The sequence below is a fragment of the Choloepus didactylus genome, chromosome 1, assembly GCF_015220235.1.
Source record: "Choloepus didactylus isolate mChoDid1 chromosome 1, mChoDid1.pri, whole genome shotgun sequence".
Lineage (NCBI taxonomy): Eukaryota > Metazoa > Chordata > Mammalia > Pilosa > Megalonychidae > Choloepus > Choloepus didactylus.
Window position 1 is genome coordinate 195,949,095 of NC_051307.1, and position 22,288 is coordinate 195,971,382.

General features: G+C 37.3%; 1 protein-coding gene across 1 annotated transcript in view; it reads left to right on the forward strand.

The window, feature by feature from the left end:
• ABHD5 (abhydrolase domain containing 5, lysophosphatidic acid acyltransferase) overlaps positions 1-19,371 on the forward strand; it is a 40,022-nt gene extending 20,651 nt beyond the window's left edge. The window contains exons 4-7 of the mRNA XM_037848507.1: positions 10,990-11,144; positions 13,967-14,078; positions 16,418-16,604; positions 17,194-19,371. Of these exons, the coding sequence (XP_037704435.1) occupies positions 10,990-11,144; positions 13,967-14,078; positions 16,418-16,604; positions 17,194-17,283 (544 nt within the window). The 3' untranslated portion in view covers positions 17,284-19,371. The remainder of the gene's footprint in view (positions 1-10,989; positions 11,145-13,966; positions 14,079-16,417; positions 16,605-17,193) is intronic.
• Positions 19,372-22,288: the final 2,917 nt, after the last annotated feature.

Below are 22,288 nucleotides of genomic sequence, written 5' to 3' on the forward strand. Positions count from 1 at the left end.
CTACATTATTAAACACTGCGGGTAGCTGAGCTTGTGCCTCGACTTACCAGGCCTGGGCCAGGGGACCTGATCACCCCCTGGGGAGGGTAGTAGGTACGGGCGTGAGTGCCCTCTGCAGCCCCCCCGAGCCTGAGGAGCGAGGTCAAGGCAGCTCCCTTTTCCTCACCCAAAATGCCACTGGCAGGGGAGGCTTGCCGGAGGAAACCGCCTTTCTCCCAACTGCCCTTTCCCCACTTCCTTATCTTACCCACATACTCCCTTGTGCCAAGGCCACTCCTGCCACCGCCAGTGCGCATGCACCGTGGCCAAAACAACCCCCGCCCGTTGCAACGGCTCCTGCGTCCTCTCAGAACCAATCCTAGCCCCTCTCCCTTCAATATTGCCATTTTAGGCTACTTCACCTCCTTTCCAGCCCTGCCCCTCTTACCAGCCTATATAACCTGTAATCACCCCTGAATAAATCTCTCTCTTTGGCGCATACTCCTACTGGATGAAGAGTGTTTTTGTCCTTATCGCCGCCCTCCACACCTTGCACGCCTCTCGCCGAGGACCCTGGCCACGTCCTCCGCCTCGCCCTCGCCTCCGGGAAAGAGCCCCCGCCGCCGGTACCCTTTAAGCAGCCCCGAGAGCTGAGGGCTCGGCTACCGGCCGCCACTCCCCCTAGAAACAGTAACCCCGACCGCAAAACACAAGTTAAATTTTGAAATAATGAGGTTCTTTGGGTTTTCAGAGATCCCAAATCGTAAATGAAGTCAGTTGGTCAGCAAACCAGGCCTGGCACATAGTGGGTACCCAGTAAATATTTCTTAAGTAGATGAATACAAAAAAGAGAATTGTAAGTTAATTAAATTCATCCTCAGTCTTTACATGTTCTTTTTTCTGCTTTCCCTTTCTATCTTGTATTAAAGTATCAAGAGATAACATCTGGTTGTGTTATTCCTTTCTAATTTCTTCATGGGAGAAAAATGGGTTTCAGATATCAAGTGTAAGCAGGGAAAAAATAAGTTTCATTCCTTTTGGCTAGTTAACTTACGTCTTAAGTTGTTAGTGTGACTCATAAAGACAAATTATGGTGAAGATAAAGTTGGGATCATTTTGTGTGTGAGAGAAAAAGATAGAATAGGTAAGTAAATAAATAAATGTATATTTTGCATAATTAAATAAATTAACCTTTTAAACCAACAACTTTAGATAATTTTTGAGTGTGCTAAATCTGCAAAATAAAAATAAGGTTTTAAAGTTTATCTTTTTCTTCCTATTCTTACAGACCAAATACCTCACGGTAGCACATAGTACAGGAAGACAGGAGTTACCAATCTCTTGGGCCTCCTCTTTTCCCTAGCTTTTTTCTCCTTTGTTTTTCAGGATGGCTTCCCTTGTGGCACTTCTTTTAATGGAGAGAAAAGGGATAAGTAAATAAGAATGTCTCTTTTATTTCCTGTAATGTACATCATACTCCTTTGGTGCACATAGTCCTCACTGACAACATGTTTAATCAGGTTACTATTAATATTTCTCAAAATTTTTGTTATTTCTTGCCTTAAGAGAAATCTTTCCTGCTTGATCCTGACTGGGCAGATTCATATAAATTTAGATAGGTGCTCTGATTTTATGGTTAATAGAACTGTTTAGTAGACTCACAGGTCCAAGTATAGTTAAATATAGTTCATTACTAGAAGTGTGTTTATAATTATAGCAAACTTTATATTAAGCGAGGCTTAGTGTTAAGTATTTCTTCAAGTGATGTTTAGTGTTAGGTGTTTCTTCAAGCCAGCACTCACACTAAGCAGACTTGATGGTTGTCAAGGTCTCCATTTCTGTGATCTGGAATGTTTTACCTGAGTTAGAAGAGCTTCCTGGCACATATACATTCTCTTTGCTCAAATGCAATACTGCAGTCCATTTACTATCAACTAAGCAATTAAAGAACTACCTCCTCTCAATTAATATCTCTTACACAACTTTCATTTGGTTCTGGAACCATTTTTACTATGCTGTCATGAGATTAAAATGAATCTTTGAGTTTCAGAAAGTTTTTTGGGGGATGAGGAGAGGTGAAAAAGTTGGTTTAATAGAGGCTAAATGGAATTCAGTTAATTTCCTTCCCTCACTGTGCATCTCTTCTCATCTCTTTATTTTTTCCAGATGATCTTTGAGAATGTTACTTTGTTTTTGTTTGGTTTTTTTTTTTTTTTTTTTTGACTTCTTAGATATGACAACTGAATTGCTTTTTTTTTTCTCTTAAGTAAGCAATTTAACTAGAGCCCCTTCATTTTTATTGTTTTTAAGGATGAAGGGAAAAAAACAAACCCACAAAAACAAAATTGTCTTATTTGTTGGGACTTAGTGTCCCAATCCATACCTTTTTCTGTCCATGTATTTTATGGGCAGCTGCATTCTTCCATTCTTTGTTCTTTTTTCCAAGTTTGAGGAAAAGAATAAAACTACCTAGCTTAGTTTGATCATTAAGGAAGAACTTCTATGATAGAGAGCTAATAAAAACTGATCAATTTTTACCACATTAGGTCAGCATGCATTGCTCATCTCTGTGACCAGAAACTGTCTTTGTCCTTAAAGGTTGTTTTATAGCCTAACTTATGGCAGTGATCCCATATTTTCCCCCATATTCTTGATACTGATTAAGAATTGAGTACTAAGCATTTGTGATACTTTATGTACATGTACCTGGATGATTCCACCATTGAAATATTGGTAATGAAAGAAATACTCTTAACATTATTTTCCATCAGGTTGGTTGTGTTTAAATGTTGAGTGACTTTGTGTTTTGGACCATTTTAATTCATTTTCTTTGAAAATAAAATGCTTACAGAGGCTCCTGGGCTCTGGTCATATCTATCTTTTAAAAATATGGTTAATCATGCCTTAATTAAAGAAATACCCCTTTGCTCCATCATGTGCCCTGTTCATTCATCCATCAGATGTGTGCCAGGTATTATGCTATGAGCTGGATTCAGTGGTGAGTGACAGGGAACAAAGCACAGAGACCTTGTGCTTATAAGGCTTAATGTCTTTTGGGGAAAGAGATACAAATTAAATAGCCACATAAGTAGCGTGACAGCTGTAATGAGTGCTGTGAAGGGAAGGTGGGTGGTGCTTTGAGGACTCTTGATGAGAACCTGACCCAGTCTGAGAGTCTAGTAATAGTATCCTGAAGAGGTGCAGCTGGAGCTGAGGTCAAAAAGGGCAATAGTGGTTGGTAGGAGAGCATTTTAGGCTGTTGGGACAGAAATTGCCAAAACCCTGTGCTAGGAGAATGCCTGGTCCAGTCTGGAAAGGCCAGTGGACAGAGAGGTTATGTGCTTAGTAGATGATGATGTACCCAAATAGGGGCACAACTCTCAACACTCCTTCCAAAAAAATTACCTTAGTTCATCCAAGTGATCCTACCACAGTATATAATATTAGAAATGGTGTCTGAAATTTCATTTGTAGATTAATGTGCTGGGTCACAAATGGTAGGGCCACTCACTGTGTGAGGTATCTTGGAGCTTCTAGTCTGTAAAACCCTCTTCATTGAGCAATGTCTCATATCCTTTAGATGGGAATGAAAGGAGGTAGAGTTAATAGAGTAATAATAACAAAAGATATTGTCTCCTTTCTTTAAGCTGTATGCCTAGTTTTTTTTGTTTGTTTATTTTTTTAATTTTTCTTTCCTGCTGGCCCCTGCTGCTTAGGATTTCATACAAATGCTATCTGTGTTTTATAGGCATTTATATAATCTTAGGAAAAAGGAGACTATAGAAAATTCTGTTGATTTAGAAAGCTTTTAACAAAGAGATCCACTACAAATTGCAATAGAATAGGTTACAACCAGTCTTTACTTTTCCAGTAAAAGGTTTTTAGATCATCTTATCTTGAACAAATTTATGTAAGAAATTATGTTATGGGCTGGTTTTAGTATTTTATTTTTAGGCTATGTATTATTTTCCATTTTGACATTACCTGATTCTGTCTCCCAACCATGCAAACCTGAGCTGAGCAATTCTCATCAGCCCCGTTTGAGAAGAAAGGCTCTACTACTTGACCTGAGCTGGAGGTATTTAGTTTGTTATTCTCTGGGCTTCTCCCATTCTCCCCCAGTGGTTGGGAGCCAATAGGAGATATCTAGGGCCAACTTCATCTTGAGGATGCCTCCTTTGTGCAGTGGCTAGAGCTCTTTCTGGTTCCTGACATCAGGAAATGATGTTCCTTTCCTTGTTCCAAATGTATGTCCTGTAGGCTCCCTAGTACATGTTGGTTCTTCTCATCATTCATCTTGTTGCATAATTTCTGGCTCATGGCTGACTTCAAATCTCATAAAGGTTACATTTATATACCCTGGCTGGCATTTAGACACTGCTGTTCCAGTATGTTGAAGGCAGGTGTTTTGTACTGGTTTACTTTTGGTATGTAATCTGCTCTCCATCTTCAACTTCAAGACCTAATCTGTTGACTAACCTGAAGAAGAATGTCTTTTTCTGTTTTGAAAATGATGGGCTGTTCTTTTGTTCCTGCTCTGCGAGTTTGTTGTTTTTCCTGTAGTTGAATCAGTCTCTGATTCTTGACAAAGATGCCTGATAGGATGACTCATATGCTGTTTGGCTAGACTTAAACCTATCCCTAACCCGAGATGTGAACTAACAATTTTATCAGGCTATCCTCTCTGAAATATTAGAGGGTAGAGTCTGGATTATTATAATTATTAAATCATATACGTTAGAACCAGATAACTTCAATCAGGTGAAGTGATAATCTTTTCACTGGAAGAGGAGCTGAGAAGATAGCAAGTTAAATTACTAGCTGCTCATATGGTTTTGGCCATTATCTTCCCATGTTTCATGGAATAAATTCTACTCTAGAAGTCATTCTATTTTTGCTGCTATGACTAGCTAAAGTCTTACAGGAGCCACCAACTAAGTGCTTTGCATGACCTATCTCATTTTAAATCCTCACAACCCAAAATAAGCAATATTATTTTCTGAAGTTTTTTTCTTTTTTACATGTAATGGAAGCAAATGATATGTAACTAAAGTTTAGACATTGTTGTAGCACTTTATAAAATTACTTTCAAGCTTTTTGGACCAATACTGTTTAGGAAGAATTATATATATATGTAAGTGAGTATCTGAAACAAAAGTACTGTGAAATAATTACACAGTATATCTTTCTATTCCAAACTATACTATTTTATTAAAACAAACTGGTTCTGACCTCCTAAATGAATTTTACATCCCACTAATGAGTGATGACCTGGAGAATTAGTATGAGAAAAAACAGTAATGTTCTGTCATCTGGGGCACCAGAAGAATCCTAACTGGACTAACTCCTGTGCTTATTCTATGATTATACTTTATAAAATTTTTAAATCCTTATAGGCAAAGACCAAAAGGAAGCATAGAAACACATAATAATCCTTAATTTACATGCTAAGCACCATGCTAGGTGTTCAAGATAAAAGATTGAACAAGTGGGGATGCAGCCCTCCCTTTCCAAACATAAAAAGTCATTTTTGTAGTATGTAGACTTTGCATATTGTAATCTTTACCTAGGGACAGTTATTTTGAAGATCCATATTAAACAGTGCAGGCCAAAACTAAGGCAAAACCAAAACAATCACTTAATTAGAAATAGGTAAGATTTTCCTTCCTACAAGTTTTCTTTTGTGCTCTCCCTTCTTGGGTTAGCAGGTTAGTAAGAACCTAGAGCAGACTAGGCAAATTCTCTTTACAAACAAATGTAAAAGTCTTTTAGAGTAGGCTATGTTTTTTTTCTTTTTTTTAATAAATTCAATTTTATTGAAATACATTCATATACCATGCAATCATCCATGGTGTATAATCAACTGTTCACGTCTCTATCATATAGTCATGGCTTACATCAGAAAGAATCAGAATAAGGATAAAAAATAAAAGTAAAAAAGAATACCCAAATCATCCCCCCCATCCCACCCTATTTTTTATTCAGTTTTTGTCCCCATTTTTCTACTCATCCATCCATACACTGGATAAAGGGAGTGCAATCCACAAGGTTTCCACAATCACACTGTCACCCCTTGTAATCTACATTGTTATACAGTCACCTACAGGAGTCCAGACTACTGGGTTGGAGTTTGATAGTTTCAGGTATTTACTTCTAGCTATTCCAGTACATTAAAACTTAAGAGGTGTTATCTATATAGTGTGTAAGAATGTCCACCAGAGTGACCTCTCGACTCCATTTGAAATCTCTCAGCCACTGAAACTGTTTCATTTCATTTCGCATACCCCTTTTGATCAAGAAGATACTCTCAGTCCCATGATGCCGGGCCCAGGTTCATCCCCGAGGGTCATATCCTGTGTTGCCAGGGAGATTTACGCCCCTGGGAGTCAGGTCCCACGTAGTGGGGAGGGCAGTGAGTTCACCTGAAGGTAGGCTATGTTTTAATCAAGATTTCATTTTTCTTTTTAGGAGGTAGATCAATAGTGAATAATACTAGTTGTTTCCTAAATATAAATCTTTCCTGTTTTCTGCTAGTTGGCAATTTCATTAATTTTGCTGACACCCCTGGCATGCTTCCCACCCCAGCCCTCACCACCCCATATCTCACTTAACTATAATAAAAGAAATTTAGGAAGGGGTCAAAATATAAGAGAGAGACTCTGCCATTTTAAAAGAAATACTCATTTCTTCACCTCTCCCTATACTCTATTGGCAAATAGGCTCAAATAAAACTTGTAGGGGGTGAAAGCACACTATATAGAACTTTCCCATATCACTCATCTCCACATAGACTCATAGTTACATTCTATACTTTGGTTTAGTTTTGAGTACAAGAGGTTTGAAAAAGCCTTTTTTTTTTTAACAAGAGAAGTACAGGATTCCCATATAGCACCCTGTTATTAACACCTTGCATTGATGTGGTACATTTGTTACAATTGATAAAAGCACATTTTTTGTTTGTACTATCAACTATAGTCCAAGGTTTAATTTAGGGTTCATTGTTTGTGTTGTATGGTTCCTTGGATTTTTTTAAAAAAAATTTATTTTAGTAACATATATACAGTCTAACATTTCTCCTTTTAACCACATTCAAATATATGTTTCAGTGTGTTAATTATATTCCCAGTGTTGTGCTACCATTACAACCAAACATTACCAAAACTTTTCCATTGTCCCAGATACAAATTCTGTACACCTTAAGCCTTAACTCTTGTTCCCTACTCTCACCCCCATCCCCTCGTGACCCATATTCTAGATTCTAACTCTATGACCGTGCTTATTCTTATTTCATATCAGTGAGATCATACAATTTTTGCTCTTTTGTGTCTGGCTTATTTCACTCAACACGATGTCTTCAGAGTTCATCCATCTTGTCACATGTATCAAAACTTCATTCATTTTTACAGCTGAATAATATTCCACTGTGTGTATATACCACATTTTATTTATCCATTCATCAGTTGATGGATACTTGAGTTGTTTTCATCTTTTTGGCAATTGTGAATAATGCCAATATGAACATCAGTGTGCAAATAACTGTTCGTGTCCCTGCTATCAGTTATTTTGGGTACATACCTAGAAGTGTGATTGCTGCATCCTGTAGTAATACTATACTTAACTTTCTGAGGAACTGCCAAATTGTCTTCCACAGTGGCTGCACCATTTTACATTGCCACAGCACTGAATGAGTGATCCTATTTCTCCACATCCTCTCCAACATTGTAACTTTCCTTCTTTAAAATAGTAGCCATTCTAGTGAGTGTGAAATGATATCTCACTGAGGTTATAATTTGTATTTCCCTAATGATGTTGAGCATCTTTTCATGTGCTTTTTAGCCAATTGTATATCTTCTTTGCAGAAATGTCTATTCAGGCCTTTTGCTCATTTTTTAAATTGGGTTGTATTTTTCTTGTTTAGTTGAATGATTTCTGTGTATATCCTGTATATTAGACACTTATCTGAAATGTGATTTCCAAATAATTTCTCCCATTATCAAGGTTGTCATTTTACTTTTATGATAAAGTCCTTTGATGTGCAAAACATTTTAATTTTGATGAGGTCTCATTTATCTGTTTTTTCTTTTTTTATTGTGCTTTTGGTGTAAAGTCTAAGAAACCGTTACTTCCCTACGTTTTCTTCTAGGAGTTTTATAGTTCTGGTTCTTATATTTAGGTCTTTGATTTATTTTGAGTTAATTGTTGTATATAGTGTGAGGTAGAAGTCCACATTCTTTTGCAAACGGAGGTTGTTTTCCCAGCACCATTTGTTGAAGAGACTATTCTTTGTCTGATTTTTCCACCATCTGGTCTTTTTCATTGATGTTTCTGGATTTTTCTCCTCTTTCTTTGGATAGGCCATTATTTCCTGTTTCTTTGTCTTATAATCTTTTGTTGTACACTGTACATTTTAATATTTTTAAATGTTAACTCTGGGATTTATTCCCTGAAATGTCTGTTTCTTGAGTTTGTAACCAGTTGGTCATACAACAGAGATTTTCTTGAGTGTCAGAAACTAACAAAACCAAATAAACCTAAGCAAAAAAATACCTTTCCTCAGTTTTGCAAATGGTTTTGCATTGGCTTGTGCTTTCAGTCAGAGTTCTGCCCTCCTATCAGGAAGGTCAGTCCAAGGCTAATGCAAAGTCCACAGGATCCTCCCTGTCTTTTCTAAGCCTGTATCTTTTCCTGAACTTGGGCTTGCCTGTAGCCTTAGGAATTCCCCTGTTTACAGGAGTTAGAATGCTGCCTTCTCTACTTCTCAGGAAACAGACCTCCTGCTCCATTCCACTGCTATACTTAAGGCAGGTTGCCCCAGGTTGTCCACCTCAATTGTTTCTTACACTGCTTTTGTTTTCTCAAGGTCTTTTTTGCCTGGAGGGAAAATTCTGGAAGTGAGGACACACTGGAGAGCAGTTTCCTAAATCATTCTTTCCCGGACAGAACAAGGCCGGGGCCCCAAAGGGAGCATTGGCTGGCTCCTAACTCCCCTCAGGAGGGGATGATGGAGGAGCCAGGAAGGGTGCCAGGAGCTTCTTCCATGACTCCCCAAAGCTGCACTTTCTCGACTTGGCCCCTGCCCAGCAAATGCAGCCCTTCTGCAGCTCAGAGGAGGCATACTGTCTTTAAGTCTCCTCCACCATGTTTGTCTGGCATAGGTTAGAACAATGGCTGCCCTCAGAACTGGGCCCCCAGTGATCTGAAGTAGCTAATTAAAAGCAGTGATCAGTGGTTGGCCCTCGCCCTTCTGGATCTCAGAAAAGTGGATTTTTATGTTCCTCTCTGGCACCAAAAAAGCTACACCAGGGGCCAGACCCCACTGCTGCCTGCCACGAGAGTACAAATGGGTATGGTAACTGCCTCATGGAGAGAGCAGTTTACTGGTATTTACCATAATTTACCAGCCTCTTCCTCCCGCTCCTCCCTAGATGCTGTACAGTGTTCTACTGGCTTCTAGAGTTTTGAAATAGTTGATTCAGACAGTTCCTGCCTGTTTAATAGTCGTTCTGGTGGAGAAACTGATTCCTGGAGCCTCCTACTGTACCATCTTTCCCCCTTGGGAAAGATTTTATCTTTTCAGTGTTATGAAAGCTAAAGTATGGTGTTAGGACTGACTCAGAGTTGTTAAAAATTAAGCTTTACCTTTATTAATATGTTTCTCTTATGTTGCTTAGCCTATTCTTAGGAGAGAAGCCCTTTGCTCAATGTCTTGTTGGTATCTGTTAGTATTTTGGATTTGGGAAACACGCCTTTTAGCCCTATTTCCCTATTCAGTAGTTTTGCATCTTGGGGTGGGTCACTTAGTGCATCTTCGTCTCCTTCTAATCTGGGAGATGAAAGATTGGACTGAATATTCTCCAGCGGCCCTTAATGCTCTGTGCTCTGGGTCTATGCTCTGAAGGTTTGTTTCTGAGAAGATGCAATCAAAGTAAGGGACTCGTTACTAACTCATCCTTATCTGTGCTGACAAAAGTAAAAAAGCATCTTATATGAAGAATAATAACTATCTGTGCCTGTGTTCTGGTTTCTTTACCGTTTCATTTCAGTTGTGACTTAGGAAAGGGACTTGAGCATCATTGTCAGTTCATCATTGGGAGACTTTTGCTGGCATTTGTTGGCTATTTTTGGTAACAGTTGGACATTGCATTGTTTTAGGAAGACCTTTATGCTTTGTTTAGAATTTTGGTGCTAATATAAAAAGATGATGCAGGCACATAGAAGTATGCTGCGGATAGTTCTGGTTTTCCCTCTTCAGGAACGGGCTTCATAAGATGGAAAAATTGAAACTGTTAGTGATATGAAGTGATTTTTTTTTTATATGAGGTTGGACTGAAGATTTTCTCTCTTTTTGATAGAAAATTGGGAAAGGATTAGAAGCAGAATTGAATCCCAGTATATCATGATGTCATGGGTAGGGTAGAGGTGCTTCTGCTCACCAAATTCCTGTATCCCAAAAGTAGCCCATATTACATTGTCCTTGTGTTTGTAAAAAGTTTAGTTTAGAAAGTCCTGTTGAATCCACCTAAAGTCCCAACTTCCCTAATTTTTAGGAGTGATTGATTTATTAGTGATAACTTAGTTGGTATCTAGAACTAATTTATGAGTATAATATTAATCTTTAGCCATTTCTGCATTGTCACCCTCAACATACATGGAGCTATTGGGTTTTTCTGAGTGGGCAATGATTTTTATCATCTGACAGGGTATAGCTTAAACAACAGACACTCTCTTTTCTTCTTTCTGAAGAATGGTCTCACAGTATCACATACGCTACTTTCATACATCTTTTTATTATCCAGATTTAGATATATCAAAAATAAGGCCCTCTTCCTACCATCTCAAAGTCTATGTATAATAAGAGCATGCTGTAATCTGTTCAGCCATTAGTCTTTTCTTTAATGGAAGAGTTTTCAAAGATGGCTCATTCTACCTTTACTTTATAAATGTTATTAGTTCCTTATAGTCTTAGGGTAAATTTATCAAGTGGACTAAGATCTGTTCATTCCCCAACAGGGTTAATCATCTCATTTTAGTGGAGCCTTGGGGTTTTCCTGAGCGACCAGACCTTGCTGATGAAGACAGACCAATTCCAGTTTGGATCAGAGCCTTGGGAGCAGCGCTGACTCCCTTTAACCCTTTAGCTGGCCTCAGGATTGCAGGACCTTTTGGTGAGTGCTTATGCCCCAGGAAAGCAAAATGTTCATAGGTTAGCAGTAGAGGAGTATTTACCACTTACCTTTCTTTGTTCATCAAAATCTTAAAAACAAACAATAAAACTGAACTCTTACTTTGTACCACTCCTCCTAAAATTAGTACTAGTCTGTGTGCAAAGATGAATAAAACCAAGCCCTTCTCCTTGAAGAGGAGTCTTTATATTGTAAACAGTACAAGTGATTAGCAAAGCAAAGGGAAAGAAATGCTGAGGATGGGGTTTGTCAAACTTTAATATGCTGAAAAAGGCCGAGCAAGAAGAATGTCTCTCAGGAAGTGTATCTGCTAGCAGAGGGCATGGGGAAAAGAAGCATGGTATGTTGATCTGTTGGTGAGCACTAGAGAGCTATTGGCTAGTTGATATCCTTACCACCACACTTGTAGATTCTTTCCTTGCCTCATAATCTCAAAGTGTTCGGAAGATAGCTTTTTCAAAATTTGGGGGACTCCTGATTTATATTTCATGTCATATTTTGAGGCACTCGTGTTTATGTTTAAATTCATTTCACACTCAGCTCCTCTGCCTGTGCCTCATTGCCACCAGAATTTTCTTCCCTCAGTGTCACACAGGGCGATGGTCTGGACCGCCGCGTTCCATGTTATAAATTGTATCATTTAGGAGCATTTTTAGCTTCAAGTAACTGAATACCCAAGTGGCTTAAACCATAGGACTTTTATCATTTCCTTAACAACCAGTCTGGAGGCAGGCAGTTTTAATATTTATTCTAGGGTAGCTCATCGATGTTAGGGTTTGACTTTGTGTCTGTGACACTCTCGGTCTTTCCCCTCATGGTTGTAAGGTTACTACCATGGCATGAAGAACTATTTCAAAACACAGCACCCTAAGCAAGAAGAAAGGAAAGCCTGGAAAGTAGGCTTTCTCTCCACAGTGCTCTTTTACTAGGGAAGGCGTATTCCCTGGAAGGCTCCAGCAGACCTTCCCGTATGTCTCTGCCCACCCCTAGTTCTTCCACCTGCACAGAAGAATAAATTTCTGACCAATCATTATTTGTTCCCATGGTAGGCAGGGCTACTTTCCTGGGTGCATTGCTTCCTATCTGCTATTATAGAATAAAGTTCTGGTGGCAAGAAAAGAAGAGAGGCATGGGAGGTAGGCATGGGAAATAACTGCTGCATAGGTGATTGCTGATACTGCTCCCCTCTGCCCAGCCTGGCCCCTCTTTGTCCGAGTGTCATCCCTTTGGGTGGGGAGAGCAGAGGAACTGCAAGAATCAGAAGAGGGCAGAATGGATGAATTGATTAACACATTACATTCCCTCAGTGCTATTAGAAGTGACATTTTTTCCCCTACTCCTAATCTTTTCAACTGTCCCTTGTAGAGCCACACTTTCTTTCTTTAATGAACTACTCAAGAGATTCATTTAGTCTATATGGCCCTTAAATATAAATGGATTTTATTGACTCACAGGTACATAAATAGCAATTATGGGAAAACTAAAGTATGAAAAGAAATCAAGAGGCAATGATGGGAGAGGGAAGATGCCTAAGAGAGAATTTTTAAAGTCATACCCTCTGTCTTAGTATCCCAGCTGCTAAAACAAATGCCAGATGTCACACAGTGGACTGGCTTAAATACCAGGAATTTATTGGCTCACAGTTTTGAGGTTAGGACGCGTCCAAAATTGAAGTGTCAGCAAGGCGATGCATTTTCCTGAAGATTGGCATTCTAGGGCTGGCTGCTGATAACCCTTGGGTCCTTGGCTTTTCTGTCACATGCCAGTGCACACGGCACAATGTCTTTTCCTTTCTCTTCTAGGTTTTGTTGACTTCCAGCTTCTTTTCCTCCATATAGCTTTCTATTCATAAACCTCCAGTAATAAGATTAAGGCCTACCTTCATTCAGTTGGGCCATACCATAACTAAAAGTAACATCTTCTAAAGGTCCTATTTAGAATGGATTCACACCCACAGGAATGGTTTAAGATTAAGAACATGGTTTTTTTTTTTTCTGGGCTATATAATCCAACCTCCCACTCCCTCTGTCTCCTGTTATTGCTTGTACTTGGGAGGCTGATGTAAGAAAAATATCAATTGCCTCATAAAAATTCTTGGTAGGACTGTATAATTCCTTAGAGATAGGAAGATAATGTCAGTAAAGAAGTAAAACCTTGCTAGAATAATGGGTTGTGGTAGCAGAAAGGGAAACTGACCAGTCCCAGGGACCCCTGAATGGAAAATATTGACCAGAAAAAGGCTTCAGCTCCTCATCTTCTTTTCCTTTGGGGCCCTTGCCCCTGCCTGTCACCTCAGGAGAGTGGGGCCCTGCAAGTCATCATGGATGGCCTGCCAGGGGATGTTGCTAGTGTCCCAAGTACAAACTCTGAATCTCTTTCCTCATAGAATTTTTATATATCCCAATCCACTTCATATAGATACTATGTGGTAACTATGAAAGAAAAATAAATTAGCAAGTTAATTTTATTTATGAGCTTCTCTACGCAACTACCATGTTTAATAGAATTTATTTTCTCACAGAAACAAGTTTTAACAAACTTAACTTACATGTTTTTGAGCTCCTAAAGTACACCTGAGAGTTAATATACAACACTGTTTAATTGTTTTAACCTCTTAGGGAACTTGAGGAGAGCAATGTCTAGGATCTGTGCTTTTTTCCCACCTAGAATATATTTGTGCATACCAAATCTATTATGTAAATATATGTACATAACACTCAAACAAGCACTAAAACTTTACATATTTTTAGACTATAAGTTAATTGTAATTTAAACCATAAATGTTTTCATTTCCTGTTAAATAGGTTTAAGTCTAGTACAACGTTTAAGGCCTGATTTCAAGCGAAAGTATTCTTCAATGTTTGAAGATGATACTGTGACAGAATATATCTACCACTGTAATGTACAGACTCCGAGGTAAGGGTTATGATTCTAAACTTACTGTGTTTGCTTTTAGGCTTTCCTTTTTTGGAAATATGTGAGAAGTCCAGAAGATTTTTATCAGTAGTTAAATGGCCAAACTTAAAAGGATAAGTGCCTAATACTTCTTACGTTACTCATCTATTCATGGTGAACATATTATGTAAAACATTGTGCTGTGTTCCTGTGGGGGATTAAAAAGTAAGATGTACTTTCTTCCCTTTAAGTGCTTATGGATGAGCTGAGGAAGCCTTGGTCTTGGGCATTTCTAGGAGATGATTTGAGTCATGAGAGAAAGACTTTTGCAGTGAAGTGGGTTTTCTCAAACAGGGTATGAATGTTCCACACAACATGGATTAAACACTTATAAATGGTTTTCTATATTGTGGATTGTCTCAGAACCTTCACTATGCTGAAGAGTGTTAAATCTTCCAAGTATGTAGGAGATTGGTGTGCCACATTTTCCAAGTTCATTTGATAATTGTATTCCTCTTCCTTTAAGCAGCTCTTAAGTTTGTTGAATCAGTGTGGGAAACACTGCTATTGCAGGGGATGAGGAGTGAGGGTTGTATAGAGGGGGAGGGATAGAAGGCATTCTGTGTATATTTTGACAGCAAATAGAAGGAGGTAGAGAGAAAGCATACTAACCAGGGGGAACCAGAGAGCCAATCAAAGGTGTTTCTTATTTAAAAATGTATATAAATATGACTTGAGGGTGTTGGGTAGAGGATACCAGTAGAGAACACAGAACCTGAATATAGTGGGAAACAGGGAAGAAACTGAAAGACAAGGCCCTGGAGTTGCTAGAGAGAGCATCAAGAATGGAATGTGTACATGAGAGCTCCAGTTCCCATGTTCTTTTGTGCATCAGAATCATTGGGGAAGCTTGTCAAAAATCTGATTCCTGAGACCTGTATCTAAGATTCTGATTTAGCAGTTCTAGGGTCCATGGACCACTCTTTAAAAACTAAAAGTGGCATGTCATCCTTTCAAAAATTGAGACATGGATGAAGGTTGAGACATGAGAGACAGGCCCCCCCCCTTTTTAAATCTCCCTCCATTTTGACAGAGAATGTATCCACCTACTTTATTAAAAAGATCAAGGCCATTGGCGCTATTGAGGTGTAAGTATAGTCACAATCTTTTTAATAAAATAGGTTAAAGGTCCTGTGCCAAGAGTGAGGGAGGCTGAAAGGCTAGGGTCCTTGAGAGATGAATGTTTTGTGACTCACTAGGCAGTTGGTTCTAATGATGTAGGTCTATGCACTTTGACCTGTTTAAATAGTTTTTGGCAGTTCTGTTGCGGGAACATGATCCATTTTCCTGCATGGTCTTGGCATTTTACTCTTCACTTATGCACATTTCATGATACATGTTCCTGTGCAGTCCTAATTTATTGTCTTTCTTGTGGTGGAATTTGAATTCTTCATAAAAGGCAATCCACGATTCTGCCTGGTACTGCAAAAATAGTAGAAATGACAGCAAAATGTACTATCTTGAGAGTTTGCAAAGAAGACTTAATCTGAGTTTTCCCACTGCAGAGAACAAGCTAGTGTCATAGAAAAATGGAGACAAAAACGAAATGAGAAATGGAGGGTGGGGGCAGGGGGATGATTTGGGTGTTCTTTTTTACTTTCATTTTTTATTCTTATTTTTACTTTTTCTGGTATGAGGAAAATGTTAAAAAAAAATAGATTGGGGCACAACTACATGATGGTACGGTGAGAAGAGTTGATTGTAAGCCACGGATGATTGTATGATATATGAATATATTTCAATAAAACTGAATTTTTAAAAAAATGCTTTTTCAAAAATTTACATCCCCTACTCCCTATATTAACTTCTAAAATTATTATAAACACAGTAAGTACATTACAGAAAAAATAGCTGTATTTCTACAGCTATCAAAAAAATAAAACCACATTGAAAGCGAAAAAAAAAAAAAAAAAAAAAAGCTGGTGTCATAAACCCTTAGCAAACATTTGAAATGTTTCAGTCTCTGTGAAATCAGTGTGAAATAAATCAGAGTGAAAAATTGTATTTAAGAAATAATTTAATACTTTATTGATAGAGAATTAGGGTTGCATGTTTGGTTTAGAAGAAGAAAATTTTTTTCTAGTCAACTGGAATTTAGACTTGCTTTGTTTATCTAATAGTACAATGATAAAATCTTCCATGGAGTTTCTTTCTTACACTTTCTAGTAAGTTATTTTTTATAAATTGAGGTTTTTTTCTTAAATGTAAGAGAAGCTAAATTTGAGTATTTTGACAAAAGTAAGAGTGTAGTACATACTAATCCCCAAAAACCAAACATGATTTTCTCCTCTCCCTTTAAGTGGTGAGACAGCTTTCAAAAATATGACTATTCCTTATGGATGGGCAAAAAGACCAATGCTCCAACGAATTGGTAAAATGCACCCTGACATTCCCATTTCGGTGATCTTCGGCGCCCGATCCTGCATAGATGGCAATTCTGGCACCAGCATCCAGTCATTACGACCACATTCATATGTGAGGACGATAGTAAGTGTGGGGCTTGATTTTGGTTTTCGGTTTTAGATGAAGTCTTTTTTATTATCTTTGCCTTCAATGAGGTTTCTGGTCATCCCTGTGATTTCACATCTGAGCTGCACCTGCAGCATCAGTCAGAGACCTGATGTCACATGTGATGGTGGCAGAGTTTGACCTATACATGTCCAGTGATCAGCTTTCTTAGGGGTCTTTCCTCCCTAGAGCCACAGCATTTCAGAGTTTGGAGAGACTGAAAGAAGGACTGGCTTAGTAGCACTCAACTGACTCCGACCTCACAAGGGAGCACATTCTCATTGTATTCAGCTTTTCTATTAGCCCCTATCATTAGTGGTCAATTTTGACTGAATCATTTTTTGCATATTAAAATCTTTTTAAGATTGAGTAGATTTTTCTGTTTATTCCCAGGTCCTTTATTTGATAGAAACACATAATAGTTACTACCGATCAGTGTTGCTTATTCCTTTACCTTGTGTTTTATTTAAATATAGATTATCTTACTTTTATGCTAAGTGTTTTTGCTTTGATCATTATGTTTTATTAAATGCTTATACTCATTTACTGACTGCTTTTCCTTACCCAGGCCATTCTTGGGGCAGGACATTATGTGTATGCAGATCAACCAGAGGAGTTCAACCAGAAAGTAAAGGAGATCTGTGACAGCGTGGACTGAGCTCATTGAGGCCATTGTGGGGAAACCAGTGACTCATACGATTCTTCAGCAATAATTTATAGTCTCCAATGAAGAGTAAGGAATACGACACAAGAACCAGGCAGTCTCCTTGACTGTACTTGACACATGTTTTCTTTATGAAGTTGTTTGCAAATTTAAAACAGTTAGTGCCTTCTAGAAAAACAGCTTTCCTTTCTGGAAATTCACAGAATCTCCAGATCTCATAGGTTTCAGTAAAAGGTTATTTGTCTGTCAGATGTACTGAAAAATTGTAGTTTTTCAACTGAAAATTGTTTTCATTTCTATCTAACTTTACTAAGTTGGGTACATTTTATATTGCAATCTATATTGCCAATTTAAAGACGTGATTTCTGGGTCTGTTATGTTATATACTTTTCTTTGTCTGCATGTATTTACCATGTCTAATAACTGATATAGTTAATCCAAATTCATTGTGTTTTTATGTAAAAATTTGTCAGTTTAGAATACTTTGTTTTTTGAAATGGAATGACAAAACAGGTTTTCAGTTAAAAGATGGGGAATTGGTCACTAGCATTAATTTTTCTTGTCTTCTTTCCTCTGTTCTGTATTTAAGACTGTAAAAGCCATGATCAATATTTTAAATATGATCTATCCTGACATACAATCTGCAACATAACTCCTTGGTACTTTCTGTATGTGATATAATTCTACACTTCTAAGGAAGCGTAACTTAAATTCTTCAGTGATTTAAGTACTGAAAAGCCTTAACTAAAAGTCTGTCCTTTTTTTTTTCCTATTAAACTTATCTTTTCCATGAACCAGGATGTAGCAAACCAAACAGATTTCCTCACTGAGGGAATATTAAGACTGTTACCTTTCAGTAAGCCAAGACATATCATGTTTTCATTAACATCTAACTCATGTAGATGGGTGCTAAAACTGGATTTTATTACCACTGAAATATAAAAATGGGTAGCGCTGTTACATCTCATGGCACCAGAGATGAGCTGGCACTTGTGTTTATTTTTAAAGAGATTTTTGTTGATTAAATAATTTATATACTTGAAGTTACATTACAAAAATTGTTAAGGTGTCCCACACTTGAGTGAAGTATTTGACAATAACTACTATCAAGTACAGTACTTTTTGCAGTTTTAAAATGAGGAAAACTTTGAAACTGTGAAAATAAACTCCATGTGGTAACTGGCTGTTGAGAAGACCCTCCACAAAAGAAAATTGAATAGGGTTTCAGCAGCAAGGCATCTTTGCCTTATGTTTTGCTTAATGTTGCTTGTCTAGGAGAAAGACAGTTATGTAAATAAAAACAGTGAACTAGAGGAAATAATGAGTTAATTGTTTTGGCTATTGTATTTTTAAATGGCTAATTAGGAAATTTGTCATTGTTAAGAAACAAAGTTATATTACTGTTGATTAACTGCTAGAAAGAACTAATATTATATTTTCCACATTATCTCCCTTAAACAAGAATAGGTAAATTATATTGAAGCATGAACAGCTTCCTAATGAACAGTTTGTCTCACTTGTCAGTTTAACTAGGTTAGTTCAGGAAGGTGACGTGAGAGCCAAGATGTGTTTTCAGATTTCTCTACCTTAAGAGCAAAAATAGCCATTACTTTTTAATTAGTTTCTTTGCTGACCAGATTCAAGTCTATAAGCAGCATAAATAATTTGGGTAATGTTTTTGTTTTTTGTTTTGACACAGTCTCCGTTTTCCCTTAATTATATTTTGCTGGGCAGGAAGGTTTCTGCACAGGAAACTTGGTCCAAGCCCCTGGAGGGAAGCTACTTGATTCATTTAGTAAATGGAGTTTCTGGCCACAGATGTGCCAGGTGATTCAGGAAAAAAAAAAGTACCCAGCTGTCAAGTGGAACTTAGTTTCTTAGCAACTGCATTTGCTTTATTTGAAAAATGCCGTAACTTTTTAAAAAGTTAAATTTTACTTTGGGGAATAGTATATGTAATTTTGGGAAGATTTAGCAAGCAGAGAAAGTCACAAGCTTCCAAATCCTGAAAGACAATGGGTGCTAAACATTTTCTTAAAAAAAAAAAAAAAAAAAAAAAAACCTCTTACAGTATTTGATCCTGCTAAATTATGCACAATGTACTTTAATTTTATTATACAGAATAAACTTTATTGTGATGGCCGTAACTAGACTGCTGTATATTTTATTGAGTCTTTACTGTGGACCTGTCTGTTTGTAATAGTTATTATAGGACCATGGGTCCAGTAAGTAGTCCATAAACATCTGGTTGGCATTTTGGCATTCTGAAGGAAGGCCATGCCCTCTATACCTGACTTTATCAGTGTCCACACATTCTCTAGACCTCACTTGCTTAGTTTGATTTCTGTTTTTTTTTTCCTTGTTCTAAAACCAATTTTCGAAAAAAGTTTGCATAGGGTTAGTTTCAGAATATTGTTTAGAAAACATTTTGGAAAATCTATATATATATATTTTTATATTTAAAAGGGGCATATCAGATCCCAATAAAAAAGAATTTTTTTCTTGTGTCAAGGTCATTAGGAAGAATAAACAAGAATAGCCAGAAGAACCTTGAAAAAGAACAATGGGGAAGGAAGGCTAACCCTACCAGAAATCACAACATAAAATAAACAGAATAGAGAAAGCCCAGGAATTTAGTATATGATAAAGGAAACATCTTATTGATAGGGAAAAGACTTTTTAAAAATGTTGTTGGGACAAATGTGGTTAACCATATGGAAAAAAATAAAATTGAATGCATTTTTCACACTGTACACAAGGATAAAATCCAAATGGATCAGAGACCCGGTAGTATAAACAAAACCCTCTAAGTACTAGAATTTGGGAGAGGGAAAAGCTTTCCTATGATTGAAAATCCAGAATCAATAAAAAGAAAAGTTTATATCTTTGACTAACTGAAAATAAAAGTTTTGGATGGCCAAAAAAGCAAAGTTAAAAGATAACAAACTGGCAAAAATATTTGCAACATTATCACAAAGGGTGAATGTAGCCCTCATTTATAAAGACTTTCTAAACTTTGAGAAGAACCTGAAAGAAGAATGGGCAAAAAGATATGAACAGACAGTTCACAGAAAATAAAATGCAAATGGCCCTTGAACATTTGAAGATAATGCATAATAAGAGAAATGCAAATAAGAATTACCGAGATACCATTTCTTACCTGTCAGATTGGGAGAAATCCAAGTTCACCAATCCATTATATTAGCAAGACAGTAGGAAAACAGGAACTTTGAAGAGAATAAATTCCTCTGGATGGTATTTGTTAATAACTAGCAAAATTAAATGTGTTTATTCTTCAACCTAGCAGTCCCACTTCTAAGAATCTGCGATGCACTGGCAAAAATATAAAATGGTATGTGCACAAAGATCTTCACTCCTGCAGTTCCTTTTATAAGGTAAATATTGGAAACCACTCAAGTCTTCATTGATAGGGGTTAATGGAAGAAACCATGGTGTATCCATACATTCCTTTAAAAGGAATGGGAACTTTTCTGTTTTGAGTTCTGAATGATCTCTAGGGAAATTGAAAAAAAAAAAGTGCAAAACAGGATGCATGGTGTGCTACCTATTGTGTAAGAAAGGAGACAAATGAAAAATTACATATGATATGCTTTTCCTTCTTTAAAGAAAAAAGCAATGGTAGGCTATACCAATAACCAATAAAACAGTTCTCAAGTGTGTGTGTGGAAGGAGGAGCTGGACAGGGATGGCAGCTAGATCTGTATCTTGTACTTTTTATTTTGAGACCCTGTCAATGTTTTCTATAATTAAAAAAAAAAATCAACTCTGAAAACTAAACCAAACTTAACGATTAAATAGGTTGGGTAACCATATATAGACAAATTACTTCAAGTGACATTATAGCCCAGGATTTTGTCTGCAATTTCCTAAAGTAATATATCCTACAGATGAAAGAAACAAAAAAAAATCTTAAACTGGGTTCAGTAGTTTATTCTAGCAATGATACTGGCACTGTGCTTTTGAAACTATTGTGTGTGTTCATGTGTGTATGTATGTGTGTATCTTGTCTCTCTGTGATAGAGCAAATATTTACTTATGACAGTGAAATTAAGCAATATTTTCAGGGTAAGTGAGAAGATACAAGAATAAAATCAAGTAAATACCCTGTAATTTTATATTTGAGTTGGAGATACTTGTAAAATCCTGTGATTTTTCTCTTTCTGAAAAACACATATTGCCTAGCTTTAATTGACAAGGCCTAGAATCAATCACAACCCACCCTAGCTACCTAACTATCCCACTAAAGGATTCAGGGCTCCTTGGAGAAATGCTGATTCCAGGTTGGAGCAGGGAAGAGACAAGATGAGTCTGAAACATCTTATGTCAGAAAACAAGGAAGCAGTTAGAGTAAGGTCATGTCAAAAGGACCCAGGGGCCAATTTGAAGGGGCTTCCATTGACCAGAGATGGGACAATTTGAGCATCAGAAAGAATAATAGATTGAAACATGAAATAGATAAAAATTCTGAGATTCTAATGGTTATATATTAACTAATAGGTCACCATCAGAGGTTACTAGGGCACCAACAGTAAAGCATTTATCCTGACTTCTTTGTGCATCAGGTAACCTGATAAGGGAAAGTTTTTCTTCACATAAGTATCATAGCTAAGCGCCAGAAGAAAGAGAATTAGGGAAACACCATTTTTCCACCACCAATGACATAATGGATCTAGGCTGCTAGAAGCATTAGGTGAAAAGTTGATGGGCAGCATTTTATTGGACAGCTCAAACTGATAACATCTGAACCCAGTGACCAATAATCTTTAACTGAACAAGGAATAAGCAGACATTATATGCCTCTGATGTGTTGCAACAGCAAGAATCCAACACTAGCCATGAAAAATTATTGCCTCCAAACAGACAAACAGAATTCAACTGTTTAAACAGGTTGTATTAAACAGAATCTAATCAAGTTTCTGCACTGAATGATCAGTTTGTAAAAACACAGGAATTGAAGATAATATTAAACAACATTGCT